Source organism: Megalopta genalis, chromosome 5, assembly GCF_051020955.1.
Source record: "Megalopta genalis isolate 19385.01 chromosome 5, iyMegGena1_principal, whole genome shotgun sequence".
In the NCBI taxonomy this organism is placed as follows: domain Eukaryota; kingdom Metazoa; phylum Arthropoda; class Insecta; order Hymenoptera; family Halictidae; genus Megalopta; species Megalopta genalis.
In genome coordinates this window covers 14,982,334-14,997,378 of record NC_135017.1, presented here as the reverse complement: position 1 = coordinate 14,997,378, position 15,045 = coordinate 14,982,334, and the positions used below count along the sequence as shown (strand labels likewise).

At 50.3% G+C, this 15,045-nt stretch overlaps 1 protein-coding gene across 9 annotated transcripts in view; it reads right to left on the bottom strand.

The window, feature by feature from the left end:
- Positions 1 to 426: 426 nt before the first annotated feature.
- The window catches only part of LOC117226994 (uncharacterized), a 43,707-nt gene continuing 29,088 nt past the window's right edge, over positions 427 to 15,045 (bottom strand). For all 9 annotated transcript variants that reach the window (XM_076521669.1, XM_076521674.1, XM_076521672.1 and 6 more), the window contains 2 exons: positions 10,292 to 10,357; positions 427 to 7,650 (listed from right to left, as the gene is read on the bottom strand). In XM_076521669.1, the coding sequence (XP_076377784.1) occupies positions 7,562 to 7,650; positions 10,292 to 10,357 (155 nt within the window). In that variant the 3' untranslated portion in view covers positions 427 to 7,561. The remainder of the gene's footprint in view (positions 7,651 to 10,291; positions 10,358 to 15,045) is intronic.

Sequence of the window (15,045 nt, the reverse complement as noted above, 5' to 3'; positions counted from 1 at the left end):
CTACTCTTTTGCATAACGTCGACGGAATAAAGGCTCGCGAGACCGCACGAGCGGTAATGTTTAAGAGAACAATAAATTTGTATAAAGCGGTGGAAACCACGGTCTTTTTTGCTTTCCGCGGTTCCTGCTGAAAACACCATCGACCGGAAGTTGCGGTGGCGAACGATAAACGGCCGCCTCTTCCGTTTCCAGACGCGACACCGGTCTCAATTCCGGTCTCGATTCCGCTGGCGACTCTTCGATCGGCCACTTAGGTTGCAGCAACTATTATATTTCAGACGGCTCGGCAGGTCCCCGGGGGTCAGGAGTCACCGGAGGCAGGTCCCGGCGTGTGCTCCAGGTGAGGGAGCGACGCGTTCCAAGGGACGGGGACGGTTCACTTACCTTGGCGAGATATCGGCTGCTCTGGGTACGCAAACACGTCTATTAATTTTCAATTGTCGTTTATTGTTAGAGTAAAACGTGAAATAAAGTTTTTTACAAAATTATCGAGAAGATTTACATAAAAATCGGTGTGTTGTCTCACTTGCTCGCGCCGAGCTCGCTCTAAGAAATGTTGCTCTCCTCTAAGGATAGCGAATGAAATGTTCGTCCGCGGGACTCTCTCTTACTCTCTCTCTCTCTCTCTCTCTTTTTCTCTCTCTCTCACTCTCGATTGTCTCCGAAGCACTTCCGGTAGCCGTTCGAGAGGCGATTGTCGCCGACGCCCCCGCAGGAATAGAAATGATCGACGCGTTAGCAAAGTCATGGCACACACCCGCGACACACGCACATACTTTTATGCGACTCCATTCTAAGCCGAGAGCCCGAGAGTTTCGACACCTGCGTGTGATCGTCCGACTCGCAGAGCTCGATTCGAACCACCCTTTATTTTTCCCGTCCGTTCACTCGTTTTTTTAGCTTCGTCTCTTTTTTCTAATCTTCTCCTCTCTGCTTCCTATTTCTTCCTCTTCTTCTTCTGCTGTCTCTTCTTATTTTTCTTCTTCTTCTTCTTCTTTTTCTTCTTCCTTCCTCCTCGTCGTCGTTCGTCATCGTCCTCCTTTAAACTGGTAAAGCTATCGATTTTGTACTAGAACCACTCCGCCGACCGGGAGTCGTTCGTTAAGTCGTTAAGTGTGATTATTACATACTCTTCTCTCCTCTACCCGTTAAATCGTACAACTATACACTAATCGTGCAAGGCTGCGCCCCAATTAGACGACTGCCGCGCGACCAAACCCGTCGTCGACCGTCGGTGTTCATTTACCGTGTGTGCGCGCGCGCGATCAAGTTCACGGTCGGTTTTTCAAGCCGACAAGATCTCGGGGACACAACCGGGATTGCGTAACAATTACACTCTCGATCTCGTTAGCTTCATTGTGCAAGACGGTCCGGCCGAACGAAGGACTCGAACCGGTTTCGATTTCGGGCACCGGCGCGGACCGACCGCGGACAAAACGATGATCGTGCGCGGACAATTTTCGGCTCGTTGGAAAGCCGAGGCTTCGATCTACAAGATTATGGTTAAATTTCAATCCGGGCTCAGGATCGTTTACGCGGAATACGCGCGCGTATTCCTGTTCCAGTCGAGCAGATTTTCGGAAATCTGTTATCCTCGTCCATTCGGTTTACTCTTCGGGCGTAAAAATCGTTTCTCCGTGGAAACGACTCCGCGGCTGGTCGCAAAGCAGAAACTTCGCTCTTCGAAAAGAGCCGAGGCTCGAGATCGTACGATTGCTCGTTACGAAATTACGGCAGTTCAAGAACATCGGGGCGATTCGCTGGACTATTTTTATAAATACTTTCTCGAAGCTGTTTGTTCACCGAAGCTGCTATTTTCCCCGTCGGAAGCGGACGAACGCTGTTGGAAATCGAAGTTCCCGTTTGCAAGAAAACACAGGGAGACGGTTCGCGCCCGCGAGCACAGATTAGGCTCGTTTCCCGTTCCGCCTGTTTAGGCGAACCGATCGATGATTCGGTCTGGATGCAGCGTCTAATTGCGACGCAGCCGAAGGGATTCTTGTCGCACGCGTGTCCGCTCGTCTCCACGATACAGATTCTCAGACAGCTGTTAGGCCAACGGCGTTAGAGCGACCGGTAGAAGCGATTAAAAAAATATGTTACATGGCCGACGAACGTCCGAGACGATACACCGTTGATTGTCGACAATATTCCCTTGGCCACGGTTGAAACGATTCTCTCTCTCTCTCCCTCTCCCGCTCTCTCTCTCTCTCTCTCTCTCCCTCTCTAAAGGCATCCTCTTTCATCCTCCCCTCTCTTACTTACGCGATAAAGACGCGCGCGAGAGCCCGCGATAAGTTGATTTTTCAACCACAAAGTTGATTTGTCCTCCCTCGCGCGGTTCGAACGTTTCGATAAGGCATACGGTTCTGCAAACTCTCCGACTCGATTTCGTAAGCTCTCTGTGTCGGTGTTTTGATCGATCGATCGTCGGGCCGCGGATGTCGCTCGATTGTTAACCCTTTGTCCGTGACCAAACTCGAAGACGCGAGCGACGCTCGCGCGGCGGACGTCGCAGGTGATTGGAAATCATTCGCCGGCATTCCCGATAGGTTCGTTGTCGCCGTATTTTTAATCAGATTTCAATGTTATCGTTCGATCAGCCCGGATAAAATTCGCGGAACAATGAAAGATGCCACGGTCGACCGCGGCTTTTCAGTTCCAGATTGATCGGGGAAAAAACTGGTTCGTGGAATTTTTACCGAAAGCCTATCAGCGAAGCTCTCAATTATTATATTAACAGAATTGAATATTAAATATATATATTAACAGGATATTAGTATATATATTAAATATATTAACGCTATATCAACGGAAATCGGAACGATTTTTCTCTGTATAATAATATATAAATAATAAACCCGAAATTATCGGACACAATGATCTAATAACAAAAGCGAATTCTCCCTAATTGACGCTCGGATTGTGCACAAAAATAGGCAATTTGGGAAGGAGGGGATACGATTATTATATATATTTATAGTCACCAATTATCAGCAACTATAAACAATCGTATCTTCTCGCGAAATGAAATATGCGTCGGTTGTTTCCGGCCAAAGGGTTAAAGAGGACTCGGTGGTCCTCGCGGTCGCAGAGAATCCGCAGCCCGATCGTCGGCGCTCCAACGACCGAGAAGGAACACGATCGTTCGATCGATCGTCGCACAATGGGCTCGGGGGATCCAGAGAACGCGAATCTCGGTCGAACTGTAGTTTCGATCGAACCAGGATCGCGGAAAGAAAAAAATTGAAACGTGGCTGCGGCATCGGAAATCGATCCGAGCTCTTTTCAACCAAGCTGCGTTCGAAAGACGGCGGGGCACACCCCCGATTCAAAGTGCCACAGAATCGGTAAAAAAGATCGTAGACCAAAAATTCCGAGCTCGTTGCAAAGCTAAGACTTCGGTCTTCAGGCTCGCCTAGGTTCCAATCGAAGACAAAATTTTGTACATTGTCGCGCGAACGTTCGAATTCCGTAAACGTTTCAAGCGACCATTTTTCGCTGTTCCGTTCGCATCTCGAGAGGGACATTTTTTTCCCGATAAAAGGAATCGCGTCCGGTGAAAGTAGAAACTTCAGCGTTTGAAACGAGCCAGGATGCATCGTCGCGCGATCTTTTCGCGCGAAGCGACAACGATTTAAAGGTCGAGCCTTTTTTTAGCGCCAGACTTCGAAGATGGCGGTAAAGTTCGAGGAACTGGAAAGAAAAAAAAGCGAGATCAAGATCGGTCTCTGGATCGGTTCGCCATCAGTGTGCGTCGATCGGGTCCGCAGGCTAGTTACTACGAAGGTGGTGCATTCAACTGGCATCGAGATTCAGTAGCATTAACCTTTATTGAACTACCTTTCACCTCTCACCCCCTCTCACCTTTCACCATTCACCTTTCACCTTCTTGCACCGGGTCGGTGTACCTTGTCAGGAAGGTGTTTACACGCACCTAGAGCGACGACGTTTAGCTCCCGCCGCGCTGATTGGAGCAGCTCGTGCTCCGGAAATGCCCATTCGAGTCGCCCTGTGATCCGGGAGACCGCCGCGAAACACGCGCGTCTCCGAAAACCCGTTCTACCCTTTTGTTCGTTCACGCGCAACGCTCGCGCTCCACGTTCCGCGTTCTCGCACGTTTTTTGTCGCTCCGCGTGGAAAACGTGCCGCTGCGCTCGTTGCAAATCGTTATTTACAGTCCCCTCCCGTGCTTTGTCTCGCCTCCACGAACAAAATCGTGGTCGAATTAGTCGGCGCGCCGACCGCGCGGTTATTACGCGTATCAAAATCTATCGTCCTCCGTTTCCGCCGAATAATTTCGTGCTCGCGAACGCTGCGCTGTTTCTCGCCCCCTTTTCTTCTCTCCGTTCGGGGCCGGGGCCCGTCTCCGGGGCCCTTCGAGCGGCCGTCGAACGACCGGAGACGGGGAGAACGCGCAAGGATCCGCCGGAGCGGTGCCCTTTCGCGCGCAAAAAGGACGAGAAGAGATGTTGTCGACGGCGTCTCGTTCGTCCGTTCGTTTCGCGCGATCCTCGACGTCGGGCGAACCCTTCCCCGTCTCGGATAGATCACGAGGAACGGATCATCCATAGCGAACGGATCGCGAGCGAGCGATCGAGCGATTATTGTACCTCCCTCCTCTCCTGTTTTTCGTCTCTTTTCGCCCACCGTCTTTCTTTCTTTTTTTTTTTTGCTACGTTTTTCCATTTTCTTCTCTGTTTTTGTTCGTTACGTACACGGAATTATTATACTTGTGAACACACCTCGAGGCGGTCTTTGGCATTCAAGCGACTCTCCGTACGATCGACTTTCGTCCGAAATTTTCCCGAGAAAAACCGTACTACGTGTTTCGTTTCATCGTAACCGATCGCGATCGAATCGACAAAAATTATTCTAAATATAACCTTTGTAGTTTAGCGCCACCGTTCGTTTATATTATCAGCTATATAATCTCAATCATCTATATTATGTATATGTCATTATATACGTATTATTAATAATAATACCGATTATCAATAATAGTAAGTAATTCGTTAGTTAAATCGTAATAATAATTGTTACCACTTTGTAATAATGTTTCCTCTCCTCTTTGTTTTTATCCTTTTCTTACTTTTTTCTCTTTTTCGCCGTTTTGTGCGCGTACACACACGCTCACGCACACACCACACACCCGCATGCGTACACAGACACACGCACACGCGCGCAAGTACACCCATGCACGCACGCACGCATACAAACGCGCGCGTAATCGCGCGGCGTTCTTTCCTCTCTTTCGCTTTTTATTACTTTTCCCTTCCCTTTTCTTTTCTTTTCTTCTCTTTTTCTTTGTGTAGCAGTGTGTATTCGAGATTGCCGAGACAAAAGAAATCATAATAAAGACTGTAACAACGCCAACGATAACAACAACGTCAACGACGACGACAACAACAACAACAACGGTAGTAATAAATAATAATCGAAATAATAATAATAATAAATAATCGCAACAAATAAAGGCGCGCGAAGACCGCGTCGACGGCTGTACAGAAAAATTAATCTCTTTTTACTTTCGCTTCGTGGAATAATATAATCATGATAATAGTAATAGTAATAATAATAATAATAATAGTGATAATAGCAATAATAGAAATGAAAGTAATAGTCGTACGAGATAACGGTAATGTCGGTAAAGAAACAGAGACATTCTCGATAGAGAAAATAGAAAAGCAAAATAATACTCAAGGAGAAGATTCGATATCGTGCGTGGAGCGACACAAAAGCGCTAGAGAGACGTCCGCAAGTTTCCAAGAAATTTCAATCGTATCGGCGATAATGAGACGCGTCTCTCGCCTCCTCTCGTCGCGTATCGTCTGCTTGTCACGACGATTAATACTTCGTCACCCGCTATCTGGAACGTTTTCGCGTAGCGCGCGTCGAATGCGAAAGGAAGATCAACGGGACCGAACGTGCAACGCGGACACCGCGTGCAACGTGCTGCGTCTGGATGCGTCGGGAAAACAGGGTGATGCATCGTCGGGTGTGCACCGAGTCCATCGGGTGCAATCGGGTGCGGGTCGATCAACCGGTCTTCGGGTCACTTGGATCGCCGGTTCGTTTCGGAAGAAGAGACTCTCTTTCTCGCGGATCGAGCTCCCACGCCGCCTCTCGCGCCGAAGAATCTTGGCTTCGATAGACATTTTCGAACGTATCAAACTTTGTATAAATTGCCCCGAATTACCCTGTATCGATTTCTCAACAATGTTGATTTTTTTTTATGTAGAATCGCGCACGCCGGAGCCTCGGTCATCCGAACATTCGACGGAACGACCGCGGGGTCGTTCGAATCGTCCCCCGCAGGACAGCATTTGTTGCTAAGAAAATTGAAGCCAGAGGCTTCGAAACGAGACCAGGTACATCGCTGCACGATCTTCCGCCGCAAAGTTGAACCGTTTTGCAAGCGAGACGCAGCGAGCCTCGATTCGATGCACCCGGCGCACGTCTCGTTCAAGGTGTCACAGAGCGGCAAGCAGAGGTCGTAGATCCATTTTATTAGGCTCGTTAGAAAGATAAAGCTTCGATCTTCCAAATCCATACTAGTGTCAGCCGAAACAACGAATTCGACGCTTTTTCCAAAGCGGCAGCTTCCGGTTTTTCACTCGTGTCTCGATGCACGAATTTTTTACAGCGAGGTAACTAACAGGCTCTCGAAGTAGAGACTTTAGCCTTTAAAACGAGCCAAGCTGCACCGTCGTACGATTTTTTTCCAGCGAGTTAGACGACTTCGAGTATCGCCTCTTTTCAATCGCCGCGCGATGTTTCCGAGATGGCGGCAGCCTTCTCGTTCAAAGCGTCATAGAATCGCGGGAAAAAATCGTAGACTAAAATTCTTGGTGCCGTTGGAAAGCCGAGACTTTGATCTACAAGCGCGCATAAGTTTCGCTCGAAAAAAAAATTTGTTCGCTCGTTTTCAAGTTCGATCTAGGCGATTCGCAAGGGACAACGCGGTCTCTCGCGCGAATCGATGGGGCGCCGTAACAAATTGAAACTGCTCTATTATCCGAACAACCGAGGCTCCACCGTGCTTCGTATAAAATGCGAAAACCTTCCCGCGAACGATACCGTGCGCGCGCGTGTCTCTTCTCCCGAAATGGCGGAACACGCAAACGGAAACGAATCAAGGTAGAGGAAACTTGTAGATCGCGTGCAGAAAGATCGACCCGAGGGTCATGGGTGTTTGGAGGCTTGTCTCTCGATGGTCAATGTGTCCGGGTCTCGAAGTCGCGGGTCGGAAGATCGTCGCTGTCGCCATATTTTGATCGGGTCGAGTCCAGAGTCCAGTCGTGTCCGAGTCCGAGTCGAGTGAAACAAAAGGTGGAGTTGATTTAGTCGTGGAGGGGCCCCATAGACGACGTTTCGATCGAGATCGCTGTTGTTATTCGAGCCTTCGACCGAGATATCGTGGCTATTGGACGACGCAGCAGCAAGGCCCGTTCGCCAGAGTGCTGGTCGCGACCCGTTGCTGCCGGTACGAAGAGGATTGCTGCTGTCTGGACGCGTGCCGGTGCCGTTGCTGGCCCGTCACCCTGTTGCCGCACCTGGGCTATTGGTTTTCCAGCGAGTAGTGCCGCGACCTCTTCCAGAAACCCTTGAAGAATCCTTTCTTCTTCGGCGCGTCCCCGCACTCGGCCGCTGAAACGCAAAAGGTCACAGCATTCTCCTACCTGCGACGCTCCGGCCAGCGCGACCTACGCTGCAGCGAGACACCCATTTTCTTGGACATCGTTGAAATTTTGTACCACGGCTTCCTTGAATTATTAATAAATGAGCCCGAGGAAACGCGAAGAAACGAACTTTACATTCGCGCCAGGTTTAATCCGAATGCGCGCGATTCTGTCGCGAAGATTCCGGTCTTCTCGTTTTTCCACTTTAAATAATTATTTGCCCGAATTATTGGGTGTCTCGTTAACGAAGCTACGGTAAAAGATTTCGACGATTGCGACGACAACGCGCAAGAAACTAGGTGTCTCGTTCCACCGTGCGTCTCTCCCGACGTCCCACTTTCCTCCAGCGGAGCTGACCAACGGTCTTGCGTATCAGCTGGAGGACGAATAGAACCTCGGAAAGTGCTTAAGCATTTTCGCCACGTTTTTACTCTCGCTATATGTTAATGCCCGATGCCAATTGTCCGCCAGCTGCATGACAATCGAGCCTCTTTCCGGCGGACTTTAAACGAGCATCGTCTGACGCGGATCCGCGCGAACGCTCTTTCGAAATCGCCGGACTTTGGATTTTCCATGGGCGGCTTCGAGACAGTTTCGAATCGTCGGTGTGCGGTCTTTTTCGTTGCAACCACCTCGGCGGACATGCTCTTCGAACCTTTGCCTAGCTTTTCCCGTCTCTAGACGCCAGATCGATCGGCCAAGGTTCCGACGGCTCGGCTAGCTTCGCGTTTACCCCTTGACTGCGACGTGCTATAACCTATAGCCTGAACACTTTCACCGGCAGAATCGAGTTTGCCTCGATTACTTTACGAACGCGAACGTTCTAAACACGATCGAGCTAATTTTTTTTACACCCCGTGGACGGATCTTGAATTTTCGAGAGTCTCAAGGTTTTCCATTTACGCGTTTCTGCTCGTTCCCCGAGGCAACAATTTTCTCCCGGTGATATGAAACTTGCGGGAGTCGAAGCTGGAGGCTTCGCCCTTTAAAACGAGCCAAGCCGCGTTGCTGTACGATATCTTTTCGCGAAATTACAACGGCTCGATGCGGCGGCTCTTAATCGGAAGCTGGTGGCGCGCTTTTCGCCCGAAGTGCGACAAGATGGCGGACGAAAATCGTAGGTCGAAGTTCGCGGTCTCGTTGCGAAGCTGAAAGTTCGATCTTCGAGCTTGCCAAAAAAAATATCAGTTTCTGTTCTTCGTTGCAAAAATGGCCGTTTTCCCGCACGTACGAACAGATAAATAATTTAATTCACCGAATGTTCCAAGTATAAGTTCAGCCTGAAAGTTTTCATAAAGCAACGCGAATTAGTCGCTGTTACATCTTGGCACGTTTAATGTCAAATCGCGCCAACCAGCTTCCATCGGAGTCGCATAAAATCGTCGCATAAATCACGGCCGATTCCAAGAAAGATCGACGACGAGTTCGATCGGCTAGAAGGACGCGTTGCCAGCGCGCGGTCTCGACGGGGAGGAAGGATCGAGATCGATCGCGTCTCGTTGGAAAAGATCCGGAAGATCCGGCGCGGCGTGGCGGAAAAGTTGCGGGCGGAAAAGTCCGCGAAGAAGAGAGACGCGCGCGGGTCGATAACGTCGATAACGCGCGAATGTTTGGGCGTGTCCGATCCGCGGCATCCCCTGTTCATCCCCCATAGGCCGGAGACGGATGCACCGCGATCGGCGAACGATTCGGAACGGCTCCCAGCGAGGCTCTTCTCTATCTCTCGATCTGTCCCCGCTGTTCTTCTTTCGGCGGTGTCGCGTAAGCGGTAGTTTCCGAAAATACCCGGCCAATATTAATAGATCGGTTCGGTGAGAAACGCGAGGCGAGTAAACACCCTCGTCGCGGGAGAAGAGGGATGGATATTTTTGAACGATCCTATTCCGCGGATCTCGCCAATGTCGAGCAGTTAGATCGCTAGATCTACGGCCGTGGATCGATCGGAGTCGGAGATCCGCTTCGAAATCGAACGGATCCATCGATCGAGGGGAGTTTCTCTCGACGAGCTTTCGCGACGATGCGTATAATATTGTAATTCGACCGAGATACGTTGCTTCGATCGTCTTCGATGTTACTCGCACGTTTTTCAGAATTCGTTCGAATATCAAATTTCAATCGTACAAGAACTTATTCGCGCAGGAATTCCTATGGAAAATAATAATAAATGCGATGTAATAAATAAATACGATAGAATGTGAAGTAGATAGAATCATCGACGACGAATAGTAATGAATTATAACGAAATATAACAAAATGGAATTCATTCGGATAACTATCTTCGATAGATAATTATCTCTGATCAAGATTGGTCAGCCGTACGCAACGAACGACACGCTAGTTCGAGTAAAATACTGCGAGCACTTTGAAAAAACGTCTCCGCGGCAAAGGGCTAAGGCCTAGCCGGCACGGTCTCTAAAAATAGCCGCGCGTGTACCTCCTGGAACAGTGTGTTTGGCCCAAGGACCGCGAGACGCGGTCCGTTTTCGAGCGGTTTCTCCGTCTCTCGGGGACGTTTGACGTTTCTCGCACGAAACAGCGCGCCGCGGCGGATCGAATCGAGTCGAAACGAATCGAATCGAAGAATCGGTAGATCGAAATGGGTAACTCACCGGCGTAGGGCCCTCCGCACGGCGCCGCCGCGTCCTTGCCACCTTTGCCGTCCTTGCTTCCGTTCCCTGAAACAGTCCAGCGAAACGTCTCCTCTCGTGATCGTGTTCGTCGATTGGTTCGTCGCAGCGGAAACGAGCCAGCAAGCTGATGTATATATATATATAAATATGTATGTATATCGAGAAATCGTTCGAGCAAAAGTAACACGACTGCGACACACAACCGCGAGAAACGATAAGCGGCTGCTGGAGAACAAGCGAGAGCGAAGGTAGAAATTATGCACCGTCTGTTGTTTGTCCTGCAGGCTTCTCGAGCGAGCACCGTTGCTCAACGAGAACAAGAACCGTTTCGCTTCCAACGCTGCCCCGCATTTCGAACTTTCTTTCTTTCTATCTTTCAGACGAACCGAAGATCTTCGCGGCGATATGAATAATTCGCGAAATGAAAAAATCAGCGACCCGTCATTTCGACGGATTTCGCGAATCTAGCGTTAAATATCAGTTACACCGAGTCTACAAGGTGTCCCAAAAATGTCTCGCAATCCGAAAGTGACGGGTTCCTCGGGTCATTCGAAGCAACTTTTTCCTTTACAAAAATTTTCTCCGAGGCACCGTTAACGAGTTATTAACGAAAAACCGTGACCAATGAGAGACGAGCTCGGCTGGAACGAGGCGACCGAACCAATGAGCGGAACCGGGCTTCGTGCGCTGGTTGGCTGGGCGGGGTCTCGCGTCAGCCGTACTCGATTCTTATTGGTCACTGTTTTTCGTTGATAACTCGTTAACGGTGCCTCGGAGAAAATTTTTGTAAAGGAAGAAGTTGCTTCAAACGATCCGAGGAACCCGCCATTTCCGGATTGCGAGACATTTTTGGGAGACCCTGTACAACTGTCCACACCGCTGCACACTTACGAGTTATTTATTCGACGGACGTGTCGCTTGCGGAAAATATTGCGACAACGCTCGTTCAAAATCAGGAATAAACGTCTCATCGGAGCCAATATAAAACGGCCGATATAAATTACGTGCTCCGCAAATTTGGCATCGAACTCGATCGACCGGCGATCGCGCAGCGAAAAGCTCTCGACCGGCCGATGTTCGCTCGAGGATCGCGGCGATGCGGCGGGACACGTGTAAAATAGGATCCATAGAAAATTGAAGACGGCGAATCGCTGGAATCGCGGAACGCGCCGAGATTTCGGCCGACTAAATTAGCCGCCGGGATCCTCTCGGCGGACAGTTGTTGCGACTCGGGCTCTCCAAAGAGCCTCCCGTTTGGAATCATCCGAACCCGAGGAGCGCGTCTCATCCTCGCTCTATTTCTGGAAAGATAATAATAAACCGCGACGCGCGTTCTCGAGAGCCGGGCGCCTCTCTCTCTCTCTCTCTCTCTCTCTCTCTCTCCTCGAATCCTACGAATCTTTCGAACTTTCGCGCGTTTCCCTCTGCGGGAGAACAACGCGTCGCGACGGGACGTTTCGGCCTCGTCCCGCGGCGTCGGAAACGGCCATCGATCGCGGATATCGACGACACCGCGGCGTCTGCAGGAAGAAGGAGACAGGAGAACGGTTCCGAGGCGAGACAGAAACGGCCGGGAACAATGACGCTCCGACGCTGCTGCTCTCGTCGGGGGTGATCGCGCTTCGCCACCCTCCGATAAATCAATAGCCGGACTCGCTCTTCCCGAAGCGAGCGGAAAATCGCGGAATCGAGCCGCGCGAACGCACCGCCGATGCGACGGGTGCATCGGGGTCTTACGAAACAAGGAGGAAACGTCGTCCGGCGATCAACGAACGCGCCCGTTGCTATGACGCACGGCGGAAAGGAAAACATATTTTCTTGGACGTCGTCCGACTGAACGTCCGTCTGATCGAGATTTTGTATTATTTAACGCTTCGCGCTCGAAGCCGCTCCGACTTCAAATGCAGGACAAGAATCGTCTGCTGCGATCTTTTTAATATTACGATTATTACCGCGACTCTTTTTTATGCTTGCCGATTCTCAATAATTGTATAAAACGAGCTGCAAGACTCGAGAATAATCGCGTCTCCACTTCCCAAAATGCCAATTTTTTGTGTACAATCTGAGCGTCTGAGAATTTATTGTGCATAACAAATTCACTCTTTTTTCCAATGATTTCGATGTATTATTCTTAAAAATAATACATCGACAATTCTTCATTTTCTTGATTTTTTTCACTATCTCCGGTTGTCAGCTGCTGCTACAGCAGCTCGCTATCGATCGCGCTGCCGTTCCGCGAAGACAAGGCCCAGAAGGCCGGGGGAAGAAGGCGTGCGCTTCCTCCTCTTATCGGGAAATTCGGAATCTCGGCGGAGCATCGACCGGAAGTCTCGAAGTGTCGGTTATCTCTAGGCTCGCGTGGCTTGTCGGAGCGAACACGGTGCAACGGAGCAGCACCATATTGAAACCAGCTGACGTTTTCAGCCGTCCAAATGTTCACGGTCCGGCTCCCCCGTCCCGCTCGCCCCCCGCGGCTCTAGGCTTTCCCTGTTCGTCGTGGATCGCGGCTAGACCTCTCCGGTCGTGACCGTGAAGAAGAACGGCCGACGAGGACTGTACAGACGGTACCGATCGATAAGCCGGCGTACACATTCTCTCTCCGGGTTCGAGATACACGCGCCGCGAGGCCTCGTCGTTCGGGCCAGCCGACTCGTGTAACCGGTCGAAAAATCGATTCCCACCGATCTACGGCCGAGCAAGATCCGCTCGATCGATGGTCGATCCTCTGCCGAGACGTTTGGACAAACGCGACCGGGCGTAATCCGGATCCGGAGCTTTTAATAAACTCGCGGCGACATGCTCGAAATGTGAGCGCAGTTTCTTGGATGTTCGCCTAACTCGGGCATGTTAACTTCGATCTTTCGAACCATTACTTATTTTACGTTCTGCCCGATTACCGGCCAATTCGACGTTTTTGGGCAACTCTTTCGGCCGAATGATCGCTCGACGACGAGTTCAAAGTAGCGACGCAACGATTAGTTCCAGCGTCGACTCGACATCTTCTGCAATTCTTTCCGAGTTTTTCAGCTTGAAATATGTTCGGCTATTTTGCCGTTTAATTTTTAGCATCGTCGTCGATATTTCTTCGAGCATCGTCGAAGCTGCGCGACAAAGCGCCGGGGCAAGCGACGCGAAATCGAGGCGAATCGCGACTCGTTACCGGAGTCTTGAGTTAGGTATACTAAATTTTCCCTGATTTTCCTACGGCTTGCGAACAAAAATGGACAATTTGGGAAGAGGAGGTACGATTATTCGAGCCCTGCGCATCGTTATTATAATTGTCGACGATCGGCGAGTATAAAATCGAGCCGCGAGGCTCGAACGATCGTGTCTCCTCGTTCAAAATTCTCCATTATTGTGCACAAGCCGAAGGAAAAAAAAAAAATTCGGGAGAATCGACTGTATCTCGTAACGAGAGGAAGCGTGGAAGTAAGCTCTACATAGCTGTCGCTCGAACGAAAGCGAATCTCGGCGAAAACGAAACGAAACGAAACGTAACGCGGTCGATCGAGCGCGTAGGTTCGTTCGGGGGAGTATATTTAGAAGGAAACCTTGCGGAGGATGCCGGGAGTCGCAGAATTTTCATTCAGCGATTCCGTCTGCACGCGAATTTTCGAGGCCCGCGAACCGCTGCTAGAGAATCCGACTGTATCTGCATACAGGGCGACCAGACTTCGTCGAAGATGGGGGCAAAAATATGGAATTATTTCGCACGTTCAACGCTGGAACCACCGAACGCGAAACAAAAATTGTCCAAGGTAATTCTACGAAGCACAGAACGCACGAAAGCGTTTTTTTTCCTTCGATCAACGTTGCTGGAATATTCATAAATTTGTCTAAGGTCTTCGACGCCATTGCGGCATCAGGTTCGATTAAAATATTAGGTTGGGAACTATAAATCGGGCGTTGAACACGGACTAAACGAAAACGTCCGTTTCATAGTTTCCAACTTAATAATTCCTAATAACCTATTAACCTGATAATTAACTGCGAAAGATGAACTATTTAGTCTCAGCTCGGTCGATCAAGCTACTCTGATTTTTGCCGATAAAACGAAGGCTCGAACGAAAGACAAGATAAAGGGCATATTAGAGGATCGAGTAAAGGGCAAAGCGACGATTCTATAGAAGGGATAAACGCAAAGGGCGGAGCAGCGAAATAAGGGACGCTTGGGCACGGTAACTATGCAGAATTTGGCTGGACTTTGAGGAATGTCGTCGGAGGTTCGGCCAAAGGGTTTCCGAAACGAGAAGTTTCGTAGCCGAGGTGTTTTCGCTGAACGTGGGAAAAGCGGCTGGAGGAGGAAGTTTCTCGGTCAGCACTGTTGGGAAGGACAACGACCGAAGGAGAGCGATCGACCGCTATGCGACCGGCTTTGGTATGGCGGTTGGAGGGTCGCTAGTTCGCTAGACGGCCTAGCAGACGGGAGTAACGATTGCCAACGTGCGCCACCCCCTCGGACCGCCCCTTTCCGCATCGCCGTTCCAAGCGAATCGGTTACCAACCGATCCGAAAACATCCCCCGATCCGTCCGCGGACGATTTACTGGTTTCTCGGGGGAAACGCGAGCCGGGGGCGCTTGCGCCGGGGGTAGAATCGCAGCGAGGGTTTCTGTCGGGGCGGACGCGAAAGCCGGGACGGGACGGGTGTCTCTCGCGGATCGGAAAATGCGGCCGGGCCGATTCGGGAACGCGGAAACAAGATGGCTTTCCGCGCTGAAAATAACCGGAGAA